Source organism: Colias croceus, chromosome 5 (assembly GCF_905220415.1).
Source record: "Colias croceus chromosome 5, ilColCroc2.1".
Classification (NCBI taxonomy): Eukaryota; Metazoa; Arthropoda; class Insecta; order Lepidoptera; family Pieridae; genus Colias; species Colias croceus.
In genome coordinates, this window is record NC_059541.1 from 2,555,374 (window position 1) to 2,577,155 (window position 21,782).

At 31.7% G+C, this 21,782-nt stretch overlaps 1 protein-coding gene across 1 annotated transcript in view; it reads right to left on the reverse strand.

The window, feature by feature from the left end:
• The window catches only part of LOC123691572 (hemicentin-2-like), a 168,002-nt gene that overhangs the window by 36,809 nt on the left and 109,411 nt on the right, over window positions 1–21,782 (reverse strand). The window contains exon 4 of the mRNA XM_045636008.1: window positions 15,646–15,842. Coding sequence (XP_045491964.1) covers window positions 15,646–15,842 — 197 coding nt within the window. The remainder of the gene's footprint in view (window positions 1–15,645; window positions 15,843–21,782) is intronic.

The window sequence follows — 21,782 nt, forward strand, 5'->3', positions numbered from 1 at the left end:
TTTTGTGTTAGGAAAAACGATTTTTAGTTCGCAGTTTTGGGGTGATAAAAATTTGTTTAGCGTTTTTAATTCGCTATATAAATGGTTTAGTAATCTGTTACAATAGTAGTTTTGTTTAGTTGAAATAGAACGGGATATTACGTGTGCATAGTCAATAAAAGTCATAATTCATTTAGTTTTTACTGCAGTCAATCTTAATCACCAGTTTTAAATGCATGAACTTATTAAACATTGAAGAGAAAAGATCAATAAACTGCATAAAATTAGTTAATTTAGGCTTATTTATTTTTAAAGAAAAACTCGACTGATTAAGAAAAAATACTAGCATTTCTGAAACAAAATTTAAGGGAGTCTCTTGCTACGAGAGATTTATTTTGACCACGCTTTATCTATTTTGATAATACTTATGCCAATATGTTAAAAATTATAAACTTTAGAAACATAAAAGAAGTTCTAGCTACGCATATTTGCATTCCTTTTATCTTAGTACTAGTGGTCCACCCCGGCTTCGCCCGTGGTACATATTTCGCAATAAAAGGTAGCCTATGTCCTTTCTCGGGTATCAAAATATCGCCATACCAAATTTCATGCAAATTGGGTCAGTAGTTAATGCGTGATTGAGTAACAGACAGACAGACAGAGTTACTTTCGCATTTTAATATTAGTATGGATTTTAGGAAGATATATATTATTTTTTAACTAGCTTGCCGCCCGCAGCTTCGCCCGCTTTGTCTCAAACCTAATAAATTATACACTAAAACCTATTGAATCACTATATGTATTAAAAAAACCGCATCAAAATCCGTTCCGTAGTTTTAAAGAAATAAGCATACAAAGGGACATAGGGACAGAAGAGGCGACTTTCTTTTATACTATGTAGTGATATGAAAACAACAGCATGGTGACCATAAAATATGTTCCCGAAGAAGCACCACTGCTTAATGAAGTGTATAAAATAAACAACATATTGAAGTTTAAATACACGGTTATTACCAGTCATTAAAAAGGCGACCACCTGAGTCCACGTATTGCAGTCATCAGGGTAAGTGCATCGGTTGCGAAGTAATGAACTTCGGTATTTATTTATTTATTTATTTATTTTGGTCTACCAACGTTTGTTTACATTACATATAAAATATCAAAATACACATACACAATTATAAGATCAATGTAAAAAAACACTTATAGGTAAACACAGCATGCGAAAAATAAGTTTTAAGTTTTAAAGTATACAATTACACCAAACAATTTTATTAGTGAAAAAAAAAAAAGGAAAACCAATGATTATATATAATGTACTTAATCTATTTTATTCCTTCAAAAGTGAATTAAATGTTTTGCGGAGCTTGTTGGGGGAATCTACAAATATATCAAACATCTGACTGTAGTCATTTACAGTTTTACAAATTCTCGGAATGGGTGAGTTCCGACCCGATACGGTTCTGCGTTGAGGAGGACACAGCGGCAACAAAACCTTACGAGGATATCTGGAAGGGACCTTTAAGTGAAATCTTTGAAGCAATTGGGGGCAATCGATTTTACCATTGAACAATTTTAAGGCAAAGAGTAAATCAAGAAGTACCCGCCGATTATCAAGGGAAGTAATTCTGAAATGAGATAATTGCTTTTTATATGATGGCAACTGTTTTTTTGATTTCCCGCTAGAATAAACAAGGTGTAAAAGAAATCTTCTCTGTATCCTTTCCAATCGTAAGGAATGGCACGCGAAGTGAGGTCTCCAAACCACAGAACCGTATTCCAATATACTACGCACCAGGCTATTGTATAATGATATTTTGGCCTTTACATTATACAATACTTAAATGTTATTAGCTTTTCAACCGACTTCATGAAAAAGAGGAGGTCTGGGCTTGTTAGGTCAGAAGTCAGAACTATTGACTGGGTGAAGCTTTTGCAATGATTCTTTTTTTTTTGTTTGAAAGTGTCTTTATTTTGTCCAGTTCTGACCATTTCAAGGTAGTTTAGTTTTTTGTTAAAAATTATTATGTGGCTGAGAACAAAATATACTACGTTATGGTTATAATATAGGTACTAGTTAGTGAATGGAATGCATTCAAGGAATGAGGTATTGTTATTGTTATTATTAGTAGGTATATCAGTTACTGTAGTATCTTATAAATATATTTTTTATGTAGACAGTGGACAGCTGAGTTCAAGGAATTAAGTTAATAAAGTTATTAAAATAAATTTATTAGCTTATTATATTAGTGAGTCGCTGGCGTTTCCACGAATGGATATATTAATTTACTAGCTCACCGCCCGCGGCTTCGCCCGCTTCGTCTAAAACCTAATAAATTATGTACTAAAACCTTCCTCTTTAATCACTCTATTTATTAAAAAAAAACCGCATCAAAATCCGTTGCGTAGTTTTAAAGATTTAAGCATACAAAGGGACATAGGGACAGGGAAAGCGACTTTGTTTTATACAAGGCGAAAGGTAAGACGTTTGACAAATTTAGACAGGAGCTTCTACTCATGAAACTGAACAACTTTTGTTCTACAACTTTGCTGAATTCGTAAAAAAATTGGACTTTGTAAGGAAACTTCGCTAATCATCTGACAGATTTCCATACAAAGTCCAAATTTTTTAATACGATTTTTTAATAGAAGCTCCTGTCTAATATAAATTTGTCAAACGTCTTACCTTTCACCTTGTACTATGTAGTGATTTACAACTCCGTCTCTATGCGTGTTAATTTTCCTACTAAACATAAAGGAAGTAATTTAAAATATATTAGGTATTAAAAAATCCATAGATATTATAGGTCAGCGTCATAACCAAATTCAACGTACTACATATTAAATTAATATTAAATCAGCTAACTTTTCAAAGATTTCACAAACTATCCCTAATATTAATTAATTAACCAAACAATATGTGAACAAAATTTTGTGGGTCAAACTTCAAAACAATTTCTATTTCCTTACTAATAATAATTTATGGAAAACTTCAAAATATTTCAACCTAGAGCAAACTACCCTCTTATAATTACTATTTATAAACAAAGTTTGCTTAAAATATATAAACTAAGAATTTCTTGGTAATTAAGAGCGTATGAAAATTTATATTGCAAGTTTTCTAATGTCAGTATGAGATATAGACACAGTATATTACATAACTGATATTGAATAAATAATATCGATATTGAAGAAATAAAATCGAGATAAATGAGAATATCTATAAATGAGAAATATATTGTTTATTACTAGCATGTCGCCTGCGGCTTCTCCCGCTTTGTCTTAAATCTTATAAGTTATATACTAAAATCTTCCTCTTGAATAACTCTATCTATTAAAAAAAACCGCATCAAAATCCGTTGCGTAGTTTTAAAGATTTAAGCATACAAAGGGACATAGGGACAGAGCAAGCGACTTTGTATTATACTATGTAGTGATGTTGGTACGCCAATATTGTCTCTTTTCTAAAATGTAGATTTATCATACAATTATTTCACAACTATTTTAGTAAGTTGAGCAAAAATAGTGATGCAAATAATTATTTCGGTGTAAAAAGCAAATGGTTTTGTTTATAATTAATTGCATTTACATAGATAAAACATTCGTGCAACGCCAATATACTGCAGATTTAATAGAAAAATATTGACATTTCACGGTCAATTGACTGACTATTAAACTTGTTTGTTTCATAAAGTTATTTTTCAACGTTACCAATTAAAACAATTTATCAAAAATTTAAAATTCAGAATATTTTTGTGGTAACCTCTGCTTATATTCCCTCGTAACGAAGTCAATTAAAATTTCTAACTGGCAAAACATTTACCGCCATAATAACAAGCATATCTACATGTTAAAAGAACTTTTATCGCATAATTGAACATTGGGCATTGTTATCTTTTAACTCTATAAATAAAACGACTGATATGATTACAATATTCGATGAAAAAACATTCTTATTACGGTGGCGGAAACCTCAAATTTAGGTGTGCATGTATCTAATGCTTACCTTTTTCCTAAATGCTCATACTTCCGAACTGACAAGTATCTTGACCGAAATGAAAGTCATCGTGATAAAGTTGGGACACACGGTAGCTCATAATTGAGTTACCCTACATTTAACTTTTTCCCGGGACCGTATATTGCTTAAATAAAAACCTTCTCGAAAAGTCCTGATGCAAATTGCTTTTGACCGGATAATGTTAAAAGACTTTTTGTTTTCAGCTATGAAGGTATAGTATGGGAAATATTAAAGAATCATCATAATATTATTATGTCAGTATATTGGTCAAAATTAATATACAAGAAAAGATAGCAAAAGATTTTCAGACTTTTAATTTTTTATAGTTCGCAATATTATCTCATATTATAACACAATTTTAAAGTCGATGAACTCGCCCAATACTTTATAAAATACGTCAATAATACCTTGAAACCTTCAAACTGATTTATTGTTCAAATATTCAGATAATATGGAAGATAGTTTATCACTACTATTATAAATTCGACGGCGACACGCGTATGGCATCATAAATTTAATATACTACGCTACGGGACACTAAGTTATATTAAAGAAAATAACCCCAGGCTGAGAAATATTAAATATCTCAATTTACGTGTAATAATATGGCAATTTGTTTAAAAATTCGTTTTTTTTATTTAAGAGATAAAATTTCCACGCCAAAATTTTATGAATTCTTGTTACTAAAAAGTACTATTTTTGCTTCTAAGTTTATGTATGGAGTCTTAGAAGAGATGTTTAGAGGGATTGTTTACAAGAAGTTTCAAGGACAAAAACGAATTAAAGTATTTTAAATATCTCATTTATTGAAATTTAAAGAAAAATCTTAGCTAGAATGGAAGTACCTACCTAAGTGATCAGCCTTTTGCTCTACTAGAATCTTATTCAATTATTGCTCTTATGGGATCGAAGTTCGGCCCTCTCGATTCTCACACGTAATAATTGATGGTTAGAATATCTTGAAATTGGTATATAGTGCTATTTAATTATTTGAAGGAGTTATTTGAACTTATAGGAGTATCATGTTAACATTACCTTATTTTTTAAGCTTTCTTTTAATTGTTATTGCCTAGTAATTGTTATGGAAGAGAAGCGCCTTCTAACAAAAGTGAAATTTGTCACTTAAATGAAGGCACTTACCTCCTATACAAGATGAAAACTTGTTTAAAGAACTAAACAATATTTTTTTTATTGTTTTTTATTTGAAACAAATATGTCCTGCTCTTCAATAAAAACTGCGAAGTTTGAGTGACTGTTAAACTAAAAGAATTTTAAATACGTACAACTATTAATAATAATTTGTATGCGGTGGTTGAAGGGTCGTACACCATATGAAACGAGTTAATTTTTCCGTTAAAGTAGACTAATTTTCTCTACAAATATCTTTCCACCAATCGCTAGCTTCTCCTATATTAAGAGGCCTACACCACCGAAACTAGCGCCACCGAACATTTTATTTTTTTACTCCTTAACCAGATCAAATTTAAAAAATCTAGCTCGGTACTTTGCTAGTATATTACTTGTAGTATTTTTGGTATTACTTTTCACTATTCTAACTGTTCATTATTCTAGAGAACTTTTGATTACCGCCAAAAGTGGCCACTTTTGGCGGTAATCAAAAGTTCTCCTAATTTACCGAATGCAAAATAATGAAAAGTAATACCAAAAATACTACAAGTAATATACTAGCAAAGTACCGAGCTAGATTTTTTAAATTTGATCTGGTTTAGGAGTAAAAAAATAAAATGTTGGGGGGGCGCTAGTTTCGGTGGTGTAGTCGCCTTAACACAAATAAATTAACCCCAATAAGAACACACAAGATGCGTAAATAAGCGACTTAATAAAAACCGGCGTATATTGAACGTCACGTGAGCGGAACGGCCGGGATGTGTCTTCCATCTGGCCGGCCGCCAATTCGTGCTTTATTATTGCTTAGTATATCATTCTTTTGCAATATATCCTTGACCATGCGCTGCAGCCTGCGGTAAACTGTAATTTTGTTAAGCTGCACGACGCTGCTAAACTGCCGATGTTAATTTACGGGCCGGAATTTAGTTTTTGGGCCATTTTTGGCGTGGTGATTGAAACTGTTCAAGATTGTATAGCAGCTAGAGTATAACCACAGTATAACGAAGTATATTTTTAAATACTAACAAGAAACAAAAAAAAATTATTGTGCAGCAGGGAATAAAAATTACAGCAAATAATATAGGTATAAAAGAAAGAGACACAGTTGAGCACAACAGGCGGTCTTATCGCTAAGACAGCGATCTCTGCCAGAGAACCTGGAACAGACTAAATACTTAAGTAACAAGAGTAGCAGGACATAAAAAGTGTATTCTTTATAGGACAAAACATCTAACACACCACTAGTGTAGCAACTTTTAAAGAGGGTGGAGACCACTTAACATTAGATGGTCAACTTTCTCGTTTACATGCTTTTAAAACTTGTCACTAATAAAAAAAGAAAATGAATAGAGCATTGTTGTCTGTGTGTGTTGACATAAATGTTTTCTTTCTTTACTTCTTATTTATATGAAACAAGATGTCCTAATTAAGCAGCCATTGAATAAAATAGGTATTTCTAAATTAAATAATTAACCAAACTAAATACTGCCCAAAACACACAAAACCAATTGTATACTGTACAGTTTTTCAGCCATTACATGGCGTCATACTGATTCGTGACCACATAGTAATTTCATTAATTAAAGGCAATGAAAGTAAAACATTAACCATGTTATGTAATTGCACTCATTTCGCATTACATCATTTGCAGGGTAATTTTTGAGATTCGGTCAGTGCATTTAATATTGTCATTATTTTGTTTTATTACTTTGTATTATTTTTGAATTGGCTCTCGTTATAATATTTTATATACTCTCTCAATCGAGGCTCTATTGGGAAAAACAAAATACAATCAAATGGAATAATAATAGTAAAAGATTTTGTTTCTTTTCACATTACACTCATACAATACTAGGTAGGTCAAATGTGAATTTTTATATCATTCATCAAAAAAATATTAAAAGAGCTTATTAATATTAACTTCAGCTTTACATTTTACACTAAAAGAAGCGTATATCCTATTCAAGATTAACCCATTTTCATAGGAAATTGGAAACACTCCAAATCGCGAATCGTCACATCGAAACACAAAGTACGTTTTTATTATTACCATAAAATAACATCCTAAGTGATAGGGAAAGGTTTATAAAATTGCGGTTTTGTATAAAACTTATGTACTAGAACAATGGGTCTCATTATCATTATGTAGGGACGACATTATGGTATGTTAATAGGTACCTAGTTCTGGTTATTTTACTTGAAGTATTATTATGCAGTTAGGTAGGCTTTGCCCGTTTAATCTACGATAACTATTAACTACCTTATGCATCAATTTACTGTCCATAGGTACTCCTCTTTCTCTGCCTATTTCTTTTATACTCTTACACACACACACATGCACCATCGTATTACAGATAGAAGAAGTCGTGAATCATTTTACACCGACGACTACTCCCAAGAAGCACAAAATTGAGAAGACATAAAACAAGTACACCCCATCCACGTCAGCCATAAACATTCCGTGGGCTCTAAACATTATTTGAACGCAGTATTGGCAAGATGTTCGCTATATAAACCGGCCCGATTTGGCTTCGTTCCTATGTCCGAACATAAATTGTACTGGACAACTGGTTCAGGTGACTTGCACGCTGGCAACACTGGCCCATCGTTATTATTATGGTAATTGATAGTATGCTGTGCGAATTTGTTATTATGCTGTAATATTGAATGGAGGAATTATTTATTTATTTATTTATAACACTTCATTGTACAAAACAATGTAGGAAATGTGGTACAAATTCAAAATATACAAAAATTTTGCACAATAGGCGGCCTTATTGCTACACAGCAATCTCTGCCAGGCAACCTGATAGGAAAGGAAATGTTGGAAGAATAAAGATAGCGCAAAAAAAATATATATTTAAAAAAAATGCCTAGTGCCTACATAATTGGTATTATTGCTCTTTATAGAAAAATTTTTCCAAGATAAGCCGCGATTATCTGTGGTTATTTCGCTTGAAATTCCCTTTTCATAGAAATTCTGTGTTTTCATATAACAAACCGTGAAATGCAGCACTATTCTTCATTATTAATATGGAAAATAATAGTCTGAAGTGGGATATTTCTACCCTTTTAAACTTTCGTGGAACGTTTCAGAAGCTTTTCACTCTCGAAAAGATTGTACTAACTTAATTATTTATAAACGAATATGTTCTAATCGCATAAAGATGAGGCTATAAATGTCTTCATGATATTATGTTATTTCATATAAAGTGATTTTCACGTGAAAATGGATATTTGTTCTATCTAAACACAAATATTTTTGTTGCGGCAGCGTTTGCTTGAATTTTTACGTTTCCATAAGAATTTATAAATATTAAAAATGCTCGTGTAAATACAGTCTACGTTGAAGAGAATTTCAAGTCAATCCATTGACTACTTTCCAATTTTTGCGGACACCAGCGTACTGAAGTTGAATTTTTAAATAAAAAGAAGTTTGTGTACAGTTCGAAACACGATTTCAAATTCTACATTTGATTTATGCACTACAGTTCAATAAGCTTTTACAATATTGTGTAACTGCACAGTTCAAAACTTCTGGATATATTCTGTTTAGTATATCTGTAAGATAAGAGGACAATTAATAATGTATCAAAGTATACGCAGTGCTGAATCAAAATGAACTTTATCAGTAATTTGTGAAAGTGATCTTTGGATTTTTATTCAATTATCAAATTGTCGAACTCTGTTTTTTCCTTTGAATTTTTCGAGAATGTACGATTAATAAAGTGTTTCAACATTTCTCAATTTTTAAAATTATTTATAAAATTTCGATAATGATTTTAAACGTATTTCAAATACATAGTCCATTCAATATGTTATTTAATTCTACGGGTTGCATATTTCCTAGAATACGGTCACAGTCTATTTGCTTGAAACTTTACTCCAATTAAGCGCAAGGATTTTCCAGGAATCTAAAAATGTTTAATAATTTTTAACTCACTAACTGAGAATGTTTTAAGCCGAGTTCACCAACCCAATCAGCTTTGATTTGGTTAGTTATTTAGAAATTAAGGAATATTTGAACTCTGCAACATATTATTTTATCTAGTTTTTTTTTTTAATGTTCAAATGAATTAATATTTAAACAAATAAAAAAATTCGAACGTAAAACTTGAAAAAAAAAAATCAACGATGAAACTATAAAAATATTTCTCTTATAAGTAGTATCAGTAAGTGTGATTAAAAAATAACATTCAAAACAGTGTAGATTTTGACAACCTTTTTGAATGGACAAAGCAACGTGCAAAACTTTTAATACAAAACCCGTTTCATTATGCACAAGTTTTGTATTTTTCAAGTATCATCACTTCCAATCATATTTAGTTACACAGTTGTTTTTATACACCTGAATGCAGTAAATTAAAAACGTAATTTATTTCCACGGATTTCGAATAATTTCAAACAGATATTTTATTATTAACATAGCGGAAAATGAAATGATTACATCAAGCCTGTTTCTCTGCATTCCACTTTTAACAAACGCAGATATAAATGGCAATGGGAAGGCCTTAAATAAATGCCAATTTACATATTTACACGTGAATGAAACCAATCACGTTATGTTCGTAATATATTAATATTTTGTATGAATGGCTACAATTAAGGGAAAAGTGGAAATAAAATTGTGTGTGTTTAGAATTTGCACGTTTATTTAGTCGTGGGTAATGTGGCTAGTGTTGTAGTCAATGTTAAAATAGTTATAAGTAGTTTTGTATAATGTACAGTGTAGGTACTACACTACACATATTTTAAATGTGATGTACCTATGTTTCTTTACATAGCTATACTTGCGTGTAAGAAATTAAAAAAAAGTATTCTTTATCACCTATATAAGCTCACATTTTAAGTAATCCTGGTTTATAACCAACCTTAGAACATACCTGTACGTTTTAATTACTAAATTGCTTCTGACTTTACCATGAAATAAATTTTCATTGCATCTCTGGTTTAGCAAAAACAAAAACAAACATTTTGATTAAACAACGTAGACGAGCATGGAAACGTTGGACATTTTCGGATATAAAACCGACTAATCTTACCTTGAGTGGGCATGGCATTAGAGACAGCAATGAAGTCGCAATTGAAAAACTAATTTTGTGCGCCATTTTTCCTGTTCCGATGATTAAACTTTTGTGTCAGAAAAAGATGAATATATTAACGATCTTATTTAATGTGGAATAAATGATTTTTGGGAATTAAAAGTATAACTAATATTATGTAGGTAGTAGTACCTAATTAACATTGTTACTTCTTAGTATCGACGTATTTCACCAAACAAACTACCAAAAATGCATAAAAAAGTCAAATCCAAACAGACCCAAAGATCCAAAAAATCTCGCAACCAATAGTTTTAGGACGAAAGCAATATGGATGACGAAATCCCGGCAACTTTGCGGTTTTTATATTTTTTCAGATTTATCCAATTATTCTTGTCAGTTTTTCGTAGCGAGATTGCATCGGATCGGAAAAGTAATTTTACCTGTACGAGTGTACGGTTTCGTTTGACGTTTGTACTGGGTGCTGTAAAATATTAACAAAAATCTTCGATGAATCCAACCAACGTAGGATCAATCAATACGTAAGATAAGCTTTTAATCAAATCCTGTGAGTAAAAATATGACTGAATTAAATCTGATTCTGTTGTTATATTTATTAAACAAAGATTCTATATTTTCTGTAATTTTATGACTTCAAGGGTCATTGTTTCTTGTTGTACAGTATTTGCTGGTACCTACTCTAGATAGAAGACTGGTGAAAGCAGTTTTTTAGAATATTAGATTATATATGAAATTAACAATTATTAATTTATTTACTTAAACAACACGATCTATACTTTCTATAATATTTTGAAGCAACGTGCACTTCTAAATTTAAAAATAACACGCTTCAAATCATACATTCACAAAAAAATCTCTACGAGCAGATCGAGAAATCTGTTACTGTCTTATCAGTTATAAGAACAAGGGTCTCAAGTAGGTGATGAATATCCCTTTAGTTAAAAACTAATCAATCACTGGAAACAGCTGACGTGCGAGATTCCGCGTCTGTGAAACGCTTTTTGTTCCTCCCGTAATGGACAAGTGGCGAGACGTGGCTCTTAATATCTGTTTCTTTAGGTATAAGTGTTTATATTATTAAGAAAGATTTGTATGTCAGTATGTTTGTAAAGAATTGGCTCAAAAAGTACGCATAGTACGGATGGATAGGGTTTATCCGTCCAAACTTATAGGTTCATTATCAGAATAACACATGAGCTTTAGAAATACTTAATTTTGCCCGTAGGTTCGTCCGCGGATCATACCGCGCGGCACAGCTAGTATATTATTGAGTTTGAATGGTTGTTTGGTAGAACGTGCTGATCTCGGGAACTACGGGTGCGATTTGAAACATTATTTCAGTGCTTGCTAGAGAAAGAAGGTTATATTATTATCACGAATATACAATACCTACGAGTAAAACCGCGGGCACAGCTAGTTGATCTATATAGTGTTATTCAAATATATGTGGTAAGTATCAAGTTTAATATAAAAAAAAATTATGGATTCATTTTTAGATTTAATTATATTCCAGGAAAAAGTGATTACAAGTATACGAAGGTATACTTACGAAGCGAAAACTCTGTGCCTCCAGTGAATAAGGGAGTAAGACGAGTTATTCCCTTTGGTTTTTATTGCACCATTGGATTCAGCTCGTCAAAATACACAACATATCAAAAGGTCATATCTCTAGCTGCATCCTAACCCAGTTTTTCGAATGACCCAAACGGTATAAGTAGGGTGTGATAAACGGTATAAGTTACCTTATCCATCATTTTAGGCAATCGCAAAGGAACTATTCGTCTCGAGTCAAAATAACCCACGAACACAAAGACATATGTGTAGTTATACTTTTTGAATAAAGACTTAATTCAATTTTGTTCCATCCGTGCTAACACTATTTTAGTATAAACGCAGTTGTGTCATTTTTCTAACATGAGCATAAAGGAACAACTCTTAGTGTCATTGGTTCAAGTGACGACATGAGACAGTTTTGCATTAATGCCGTGTTACTATTGGTCTATTTGAATACTGCACGGAAACAACGGACACTATTCCTTTTTGCTTAATAATATTTTCAATCTTTTTTTATTTATCAGTTAACTTGGGATACTAATAATATTTCTATGGAAATTAACTATTTTTTGCAATAGTATCTATTAAAAATACAGTTTTAATTAACACATTAAGTGCTAATATTATAGTCCTTGTTTATATAAATACAGAACGATAATTGAATCATCTAAAAAAAGCCAACAAAAATGTTAAACTTATAATATTTTCTTCTTATATTTGGGTAAGTTTTATAAAAAATAACTAGTTTTTAATCTTTTTATTTTATTTAATCTAACTACAATAATACTATAATTATAGACGCATAGAAAAAAAAATTTATAACCAGTCTTGACAATTATGAATATTGTTTTCTCTCTCATATAGCGTTTTAGCCACTGTAATTTGTCTTTTTATAGGAAAAAAATCCGCAATATCGAAACTATTTTGGTCCTGCATTATCGTAAACACTAAACATATTATGGATACTCTGGTACCATATATTTTGAAAAAATTTGGATATTGCCACGTAGAGTCTCTTCAAGTCGTATTTGCATCCAAGGCACCTTCAAATCTGTGCTTAATTTTTTCATAAAATCTTTGCAGCTCATTGTTTTTTCTTTATTTATCTATATTATTTTGATATTATAAGATATAGAAATTGTTAAAATTCCATATCATGCCGTAAAATATTGCCACTGACCACCTATAACTTTCCCTGTAAGGTAACTGAACATACCTACAGGAATATGGTTTTCGAGCTTCTCTTATCCCTTAATAGTGCTTGTATCCTCAATGTATAACCACCATGATATATTCGGTTTTTCTCCGGACAACATCTTCAGCCACCCAATCCTCTTGCTTGGAGTCCAAATCCAGCGGAGGACAATAATCGTCATTTACTAAAATTGAAGGCTTTCGTCCTAGTGTTAAAGTTTTCTGGATCCTATTTTATACTCAATATATAGTATATAATACTATATCATGTAAAACGTGACTTGGAATAAAAATATTCAAATAAATCAACATAAAATATTTTTTTTAAACAATCGTAAAAGTTACGAAAAGCCCAATTATACGTCAAAATGACGTACAACATCCTCTTTACTACAAAATGGCGGAATTTACCGGGATGAGCCAACTATGTACTGCTAGGTCTCGACGGCTAATGAGTTGTTTCTGGATTTCGAAGCGATTCGATGGTAAATATAGAAAAGACAAAGTTATTTCGTCGCGGTGTACATTAAATTTACGTAGATTGGACTTCTAGGGTTAAATGCATAAACACCTACATGTTGTTTTGTTTTTATTATATCTAATAACGATAAAAAATCCGTTGATTTTATTCGTTTTTCAAACTACATGCATGGTTGTTCCACTAAAAGGCCTCAATTGAGTCATAAAGTACACAAATTTCAAGCATAATAAGTCGCATCATTTCTATAAAACCAAAACTGGCAATAATTTAAGTCGTGTTATGCGACTATGAACATAGTGCATTAGGGCATAAGTCGTTATATTGCAAAGAGCAAAAAAAACCTTATGTGAATACATTGAGTTATTCCATGAAGTACTCGTTCATAAGGGCACAACTACAAAAAAACACGAAAAAAGTATATTTATGGGGTTGTTACAATATCTGTTCATATGTAAAACTAAAGTCTAACATCATATCTTACCCATACAAGCTTAAAAATTTGAAGTTATAAAGATTTAGTGTTGATATATAGTTTTTTGTCTCTCCTGAAAAGTGCTGTTTTTGAGTTATTCCCTTATTCACTGGAGGCACAGAACTATGAGTCGTTTTTGTACAAACATCATATCCGCAATTCACAATTACATACTGTCCATGTTACATTATTAGTAAAATCTGTGAATTTAAAGTCCCTTTTACACTAGCCAGTTTAAATGTAGTAGTAATTAAAGTATAGTGTAGCACTTACACAAATAGGTAATCTATTTTCCCTAAAATAAATATTAAACTGGATATCTAAGCTAAAATTTCCCACAGAGAGCATCTCTTTAACGATAAAAGGAAGGATGGAAATCAGTGCATAACTTTGAATACTCCGTTAAGTCTCATGAGGGCTAGTCTCTGACCTCTGGAAGCGAATAAAAGCTTATACACATTACCCATCTGTATGATTTTGCCTTAATCCTTTCACTGTGGAACATGTTAATATAAAGTGGATATTATTTGTAAATTCCTTCTAGAGATATTAAGTTGAAATACGTATAAATTATATGCAATAGTATTAAAAAATAATTGGCCAATGATTAAAAAAAAGGTAAAACATCGCTTAAAATAAACGGAGAATATTCAACTGAGAGCAAAAAAGAACAAAGGAATACATAAATAACGAAGGAAGAACTATTGCTAAGACACTCTACCAGTGACACTGTTGAAAAAATAGATATTATTTTCTTTATTAGACAGCATTTATAGGCACTAACGCTTAAAACACGTATAAAACATTTACTGCATAAATGCAAAGTTGCATCATAAAACTATAATAACAATGAAACGGTGTTTTATTTTAAATTAACAATGTTAACTTTTTGTATATTGGACATTTATGAAACATGCTCCACGTAATAAAATTACTGAGCCAGTTTAAAGTTATTAACGGGCAGTTACTTTTAACAGCGTTTTTTATTGTTAACTCGATTCATATGCGAGATGATAATCGTAAATGTGTTGAAGTTTTTAATTCGTTTTATATGCAATATTTCAATAATGGTGTACTTGTTGCCGCAATGCCGAATGTACAGAAAAACATTGATAAAATGCATATATTGCTCAAACGTAATTGTTACATATTGGGATAGCAAGAAATTATGAGTAGTTAGTTATTTTCACAGATCACACGTATTCTTTTGTTTACTAAATAAACTCATAGAAATAGCTTATAAATCTTGCACTGCAAGCTTTAACTTTCAATCGACTGCAATACTTCAAATTTAATCAAGTCGGAACTTCTTTAACCATATAAGGGAACTTGGTCGTACTGAATGAAGTTTTCGACGATAACACGACGCAAGAACTAGCAGTTTCTAGTCTGTGATACTTTGGAGTTGAACCGTGGTAGCACGGGTGAGGGGAATGACGTCACATTTTGACTGTGGAAATTTTGCCATAGAGCTCTTTCATATAATATATGTATATTGTATATTGTGTGTCTTCTATGTTAGTTTATTCATATATTCACATTAAAATGACTGAAACTAATTGATACCTACTGATTTTATAGAAAATTCATTAAATTAAAAAAACTGGCTTTTGTTTTTCCAAATATTAGTACGATTTTAAACGCCAGTACCTTTATACTTACAAAATATACCTATTCTAAAGCAATTGCCGTACGACATAGATTTAGAAAACGTTCCAAAAGAATATACACTACTAAAAACAGAACTCAACTATGTTACCTATAACATGCAGAACGAGTTTATAATTTCTCGTAGGTGACACTTTGAAATCGACCCTGCAGCGGTATAGTGCGCGGTCGGTGGGGATAACGTCGCGGATCTTGAGCGCGGAATGCGGGGACGCGTGCCAGCGGGCGCGCCCCGCGAGCGAAGCGTCGGCCCAGTGCGCGGTTGGGCCTTTTACTCTGCCGTCGTAACTGAAACAAATAACAATAATAAGTATCAAGGTCATATTGTTTCATAATAAAATTATAGTCGAGTGCGTAGTAAGTAACTACTGATATGTGAAAACATTTCCCACACAGACTCTATCATAATATTATAATAATAAATATTAAAACTCCTTCATGTGATGTGTAGTAGGTATCCAATACAGATTTTTTTTATAGCTCATAAGTATTATAGTAATATTAATTGTTTTCTGAAAAGTCATTACCGTAGAGGAAACTAAAAGATACTTCCATGAACAAAACAAGAGAATTTAATGTCATTCCATTTTATTTACGCCGCACCTTGGTTAAAGTCTTGTCAGCTTAACAATTTACGTAATAAGCGAAATCGCAACATCTCTGTTTCCTCGCAGCGAGCTACATAAAATACGGGAATTAAGAAATCAACAAACAAGTTAAATAATTGACGTCGTACCGCTTATTCCTTACAATATTATCTTGAGCCATTTATTCTCCAAGTTTCGGTAGAAATTCGCGTGAAGCTAGCTATGCTTTCAAATATAAACGTTTTGACTCATAAATATTTCATAACTAAGCGGGCTTTAGGTGCCTTCCTAACTCTTAAACGAAGTTTCGGAATGTAATGCCGATGTAATGAAGCATTGGATTGACATGCTATTGCTTTGAATATGTTGGGAAATTAGGTCAAATTTTTGCCTAATTTGCATTATAATTGGATACCGAATTCATATGGTATTACAATTCAACATATCAAAGAACGATATAAGTTAGTTAAAAACGTTAACGTTACGTTCAATTCAATTAATTCTGCCGTCATATTACCGCCAAAATAAATACGATTATCATAACTTCGATAAGACTTCGATATTTAGTAAATTATATCTAAGAGGCTTTGTAGCTTTCTGCCGCAAGCCTTAATGGTATAATTATTTACCATCTGCGGTGTCTTTACAAATCACAGCTACACATCTTAATAGCTCAGCTTAAGGTGATTGCTACGATCTGTTCCCAGCCAATGTCCCGCTAGATGGCGCTGAATTCTACATTTCTAGTTTATTTGAGTTTTTGCGTAATTGGAAAAGATTAAGGTCGTAGGAATAGTCATGGCGATTACTGAATATTATATTTTATTTAAATATGTCATATCATTGCCTTAAAATCCACCCAATTCGGTAAAACCATGCGTTTTAACATCTGTCATTGCATACAGGGTCGTTTACACACACAGACGTATACAAAAATGATAAAGATTGAACTCTAGATGGCGTGAATGTAAAACAAGTTTGGCGTGTATGTATTTGAGTAGTTAGTAGCATATTATATTCTGAATTTCTGATCCATGCCTATTCACTCAAAACTACCTAATAACACTAATGATTTGTAACAGTAAATTATTTCAATAGGTAGGTATTTGAACATTTCCCAACAAGACACAAGATACAATAACAAATCTAATACACTATTTATTATTTTATTATTTACTAGCGGTCCGCCCCGGCTTCGCCCGTGGTACATGTTTACGTTTTCTCTCCATAAGAAGTAAGAACCATCCTCGTACTTCAAGGAATATAATAAAAAAAGAATTATCGAAATCGGTTCAGCCGTTCTCGAGTTATGCGCTTACCAACACATTTTGCGATTCATTTTTATATTAGACTAGCGGTCCGCCCCGGCTTCGCCCGTGGTACATGTTTACGTTTTCTCTACATAAGAACCATCCTCGTACTTCAAGGAATATAATAAAAAAAGAATTATCGAAATCGGTTCAGCCGTTCTCGAATTATGCGCTTACCAACACATTTTGCGATTCATTTATATATATATAAGATTATGTGAAAATAACCAGGAAGGTGAAAAACATATTTACGAAAACATAGTAACATATGGCTGTCGCTACAATAATTATATTTCAATTTTATCTTTTTATACCTAGTAGAACTGGCCGACGAATAAAAAAAATCGTATTAGAATACAATATATTACGGAACAAAAAAAGGATTGTAACTGAATTAGGTAGGTATGTTTGTTTCTGGGCGCACCGTTTTCGACGACGCGACGCGACGCGCGACGTAAGCGTATAGGTATAGGTACCTACTTTGCTAAAACAAACTAATAAAATTGTGTGTCTGTCTGAAAATTCGGAAAAGCATATTTTGCAAGTTTGTGATTACTTTGATAGTTTACCGATTTATAATAATTGTAATTGTAATTGTATAATATATAATTTGCAATGTGGTGAAATTTCATAAAAATCACGGGCCAATTTTTTGTTTTGAATCCCACCGAAAATATAATTGCGTTATTAGAATAATTAATTACTATACCTACCCACGATCAATTATAACAATATAGTCTCAAATGCATACTAGAGAAATATTGCAATTTGATTCAATTAAAATGCATAGCGTACAAAAATAAATTCACAACACAAGAAATTCCGCGCGCAAATCATAGCGCGTGTCAATGAAATCAAGAATGTTTTATATCAAGCCGACGCGGACGAGCGACGACGCGACGCCGAACAAAAGTACCTACGACGGACGACCACGCTTCGAGTTGCTAAACACACAGCCAAACAACAATAATGAGTAATAAATTGTTTACAAAAAAAACAAGTTTTCCATTTTTCTGTATGAGTAGACAGAACTTCAAAACGCCACCTGCTACGGTTTATATTATGAACGATGGTTATAAAAATAAAAGTTATATTTGTTGGTGTAAACTATTTTATTGATCAATAATTTTGGAATTTAAAACTGTCAACATTGATTACAATAAAACGCAGTTTTATTTTATTACACTATTGTTTTTTTATCAAAACATGTATTTGAAGTACCATATAATATTATGCTGATCCAAGCATTTTCACTCAAAACTAATATCACTAATGATTTGTAAAAGTAAATTATTTCTATATACATTTCATAACCAACAAGTAAGAATAATTATTATTATTCCTACCTACAACAACAAACCTAAAACACTATTTACTATGGGAAAATAACCAGGAAGGTGAAAAACATTATATTATTATTTACGATTTCGACGCACTCGACTTTTAGTAAAATATAGTAGGTAAACATAATATTATGGTTTTGATTTTTGCTACTAGTATAAGAAAACTGCGTGTTCAAACTACTTGTTTGTCTGTCTGAAAATTCGGAAGTACTTTGGTAGTTTACCGATTTATAATAATATTGTATATATCGTTGTTTAAAAAATATTCAAACACAATAAAATATGATATACTGATTTATCACTGGTTTCAGTGATGAACTGATGAGTCAATGTTAGCCACTATACTTTCGTCATACGTGTGTATGATTGATGTGATTTGCAACGTGGTGATATTTCAGAAAAATCACGGGTCAAATTGTCCCACCGAAAATATAACTGCGTTATAAGAATAACTATACCTACGATAAATTATACATAATACAATATAGTCTCAAATGCATACTAGTGAAATATTTTATTTGAATCAATAAAATAAAAAAAAAAAATAAAAAATAATAATAATACAAAAATAAATTCACAACACAAGAAAATCCGCGCGCAAATCATAGCGCGTGACAATGAAATCAAGAACTTTCGAGCCGACGCGACGCGGACGACGAAGGAGCCTAACAAAAGTACCTACAATCATAGGCGGCTCGTGACAAAATTGTATGGCCGTGTTCACTTGAAATAAAACAACGAAAATAGGTACCTACAATAGCGTTAGCAGTACAAAAAAAATGAGCACCACATTATAAATGTCTATTTAATATTTATACACTAAAAATTATAGAGTATTTCAAAACGAATTCAATTATTATTTAGCAATAATTAGAAAATCCCCGAATTTGCATTCGTGATCGTATTCATAGTGTTTGTCTACACTAATATTATAAAGAGGAAAACTTTGTTTGTTTGTTTGATTGTAATGAATAGGCTCATAAACTACTGGACATTTTACCAATGTTTGCAAGTTTGTGATTACTTTGATAGTTTACCGATTTATAATAATTGTATACTTATATCATTGTTTAAAAATATTCAAACACAATATGATATAGGTACTGATTTATCACTGGTTTCAGTGATGAACTGATGAGTCAATGTTAGCCACAATACTAATCACTTTCGTCATACATGTGTATGAACTATGATTGATGTGATTTGCAATGTGGTGAAATTTCATAAAAATCACGGGCCAATTTTTTGTTTTGAATCCCACCGAAAATACATATATTACTAATTGCGTTATTAGAATAATTAATTACTATACCCACGATCAATTATTACAATTTACAATATAGTCTCAAATGCATACTAGAGAAACATTGCAATTTGAATCAATTAAAATGCATAGCATACAAAAATAAATTCACAACACAAGAAATTCCGCGCGCAAATCATAGCGCGTGTCAATGAAATCAAGAATGTAATTTATATCAAGCCGACGACGACGCCGAACTAAAGTACCTACAGTACCATTTACCTTCAGTGTACAATACAGTTTACAGACCTACGACGGACGAACAATAATGAGTAATAAATTGTTTACAAAAAAAAACATAGTTTCTAAGGTCATTAGTTTTATTTTATTTTATTGTTATTTTCTTTGAACGATTGGAAATGAAATTACTCAATTTTTACACAGAACTTTGATTTATTAGAATTATGCTCATTATGTATAAGATAACGAACGCGAATGCACGACATCTAGCGCGTCTTATGTCTAAACATCGCCTTTCGTTTAGACATTGACGCGCTAGATCTGTAATAAGTATATAGTCTATGCGCTAGATGTCGTGCTTTATGTCGTGTTTCGCTTGGCAAAAGTCACGCACACTACTGTAGAAGTGTCAAATTTTTCCGGTATTTTACTGTTGTTTTTCTAAGTAAATATTGTAAATTATTGATTAAAAAGGTCGAACGCGCACACATTTCATTATAGAGAAGTGATAAAATGATTAGTTTTAAAGAAATAGTGTCTGTGTTAAGTGTTTAGAGGTAATCAAAAATGTATGGAGGGACGGTCGGAACATCCACCTCTGAATTAATGTGAACGAGGTAGGTATTTACGTGCTCTTGTAAATTGAAAACATGTTGCTCAATGTTTTAGCATATTCAATGTACTTGTGAATATTAAAACATACTTGAAAAGCATATCCTATCCTACTAATATTATAAATGCGAAAGTTTGTAAGGATGTGTGTGTGTGTTTGTTACTCTTTCACGCAAATACTACTGAACCGATTACAATGAAATTTAGCACACATATAGAGGGTAACTTGGATTAACACATAGGATAGGTTTCATCCTGGAAATCCCACGGGAACGGGAACTATGCGGGTTTTTCTTTCAGAACGCGGGCGAAGCCGTCCTAGTTATAATAAATATCTTCGACTGCTTCTGTTTACCTAAGCTTGTTGTTCAATAGACTTATTCACATTACATAACTCGACAATAATCCTATCGTCAAACTTATTGCCTGAACTTATCATCCTCCCTTAAGGTTCATATTCCCGTGCACGTACGTCTTATTTACAACTTCCAATGAATTTATCACGTACTACTATTTCGTAAGTACCTATGAAAAAAATATAACCTCTATATATTTACTAATACCCATCGATCATTAGACCATACACTCAACAGGCTTACTATAATATTCATCATAATCCATCATGCGACATTTTTCTTAGAATAGTGACACTGATCAAAGTTAATATAATTGATATTAGATTAATAGATTGACGTGTGGGTCGAGTTGAGTATGAAAATTGGTTTTAATAAATTGGTGTTAAAAGCATTATTAGGTTATGCCTTTATAAGTATACGAGAACTCATTTATACTTGTGGTTTATGTGTAAAGTTATTTATTTATTTATTATACTTCATTGTACAAACATGAATGGACGAAGCAGAAAAAAAAAGAACAATATCAAAAAAAGGCAT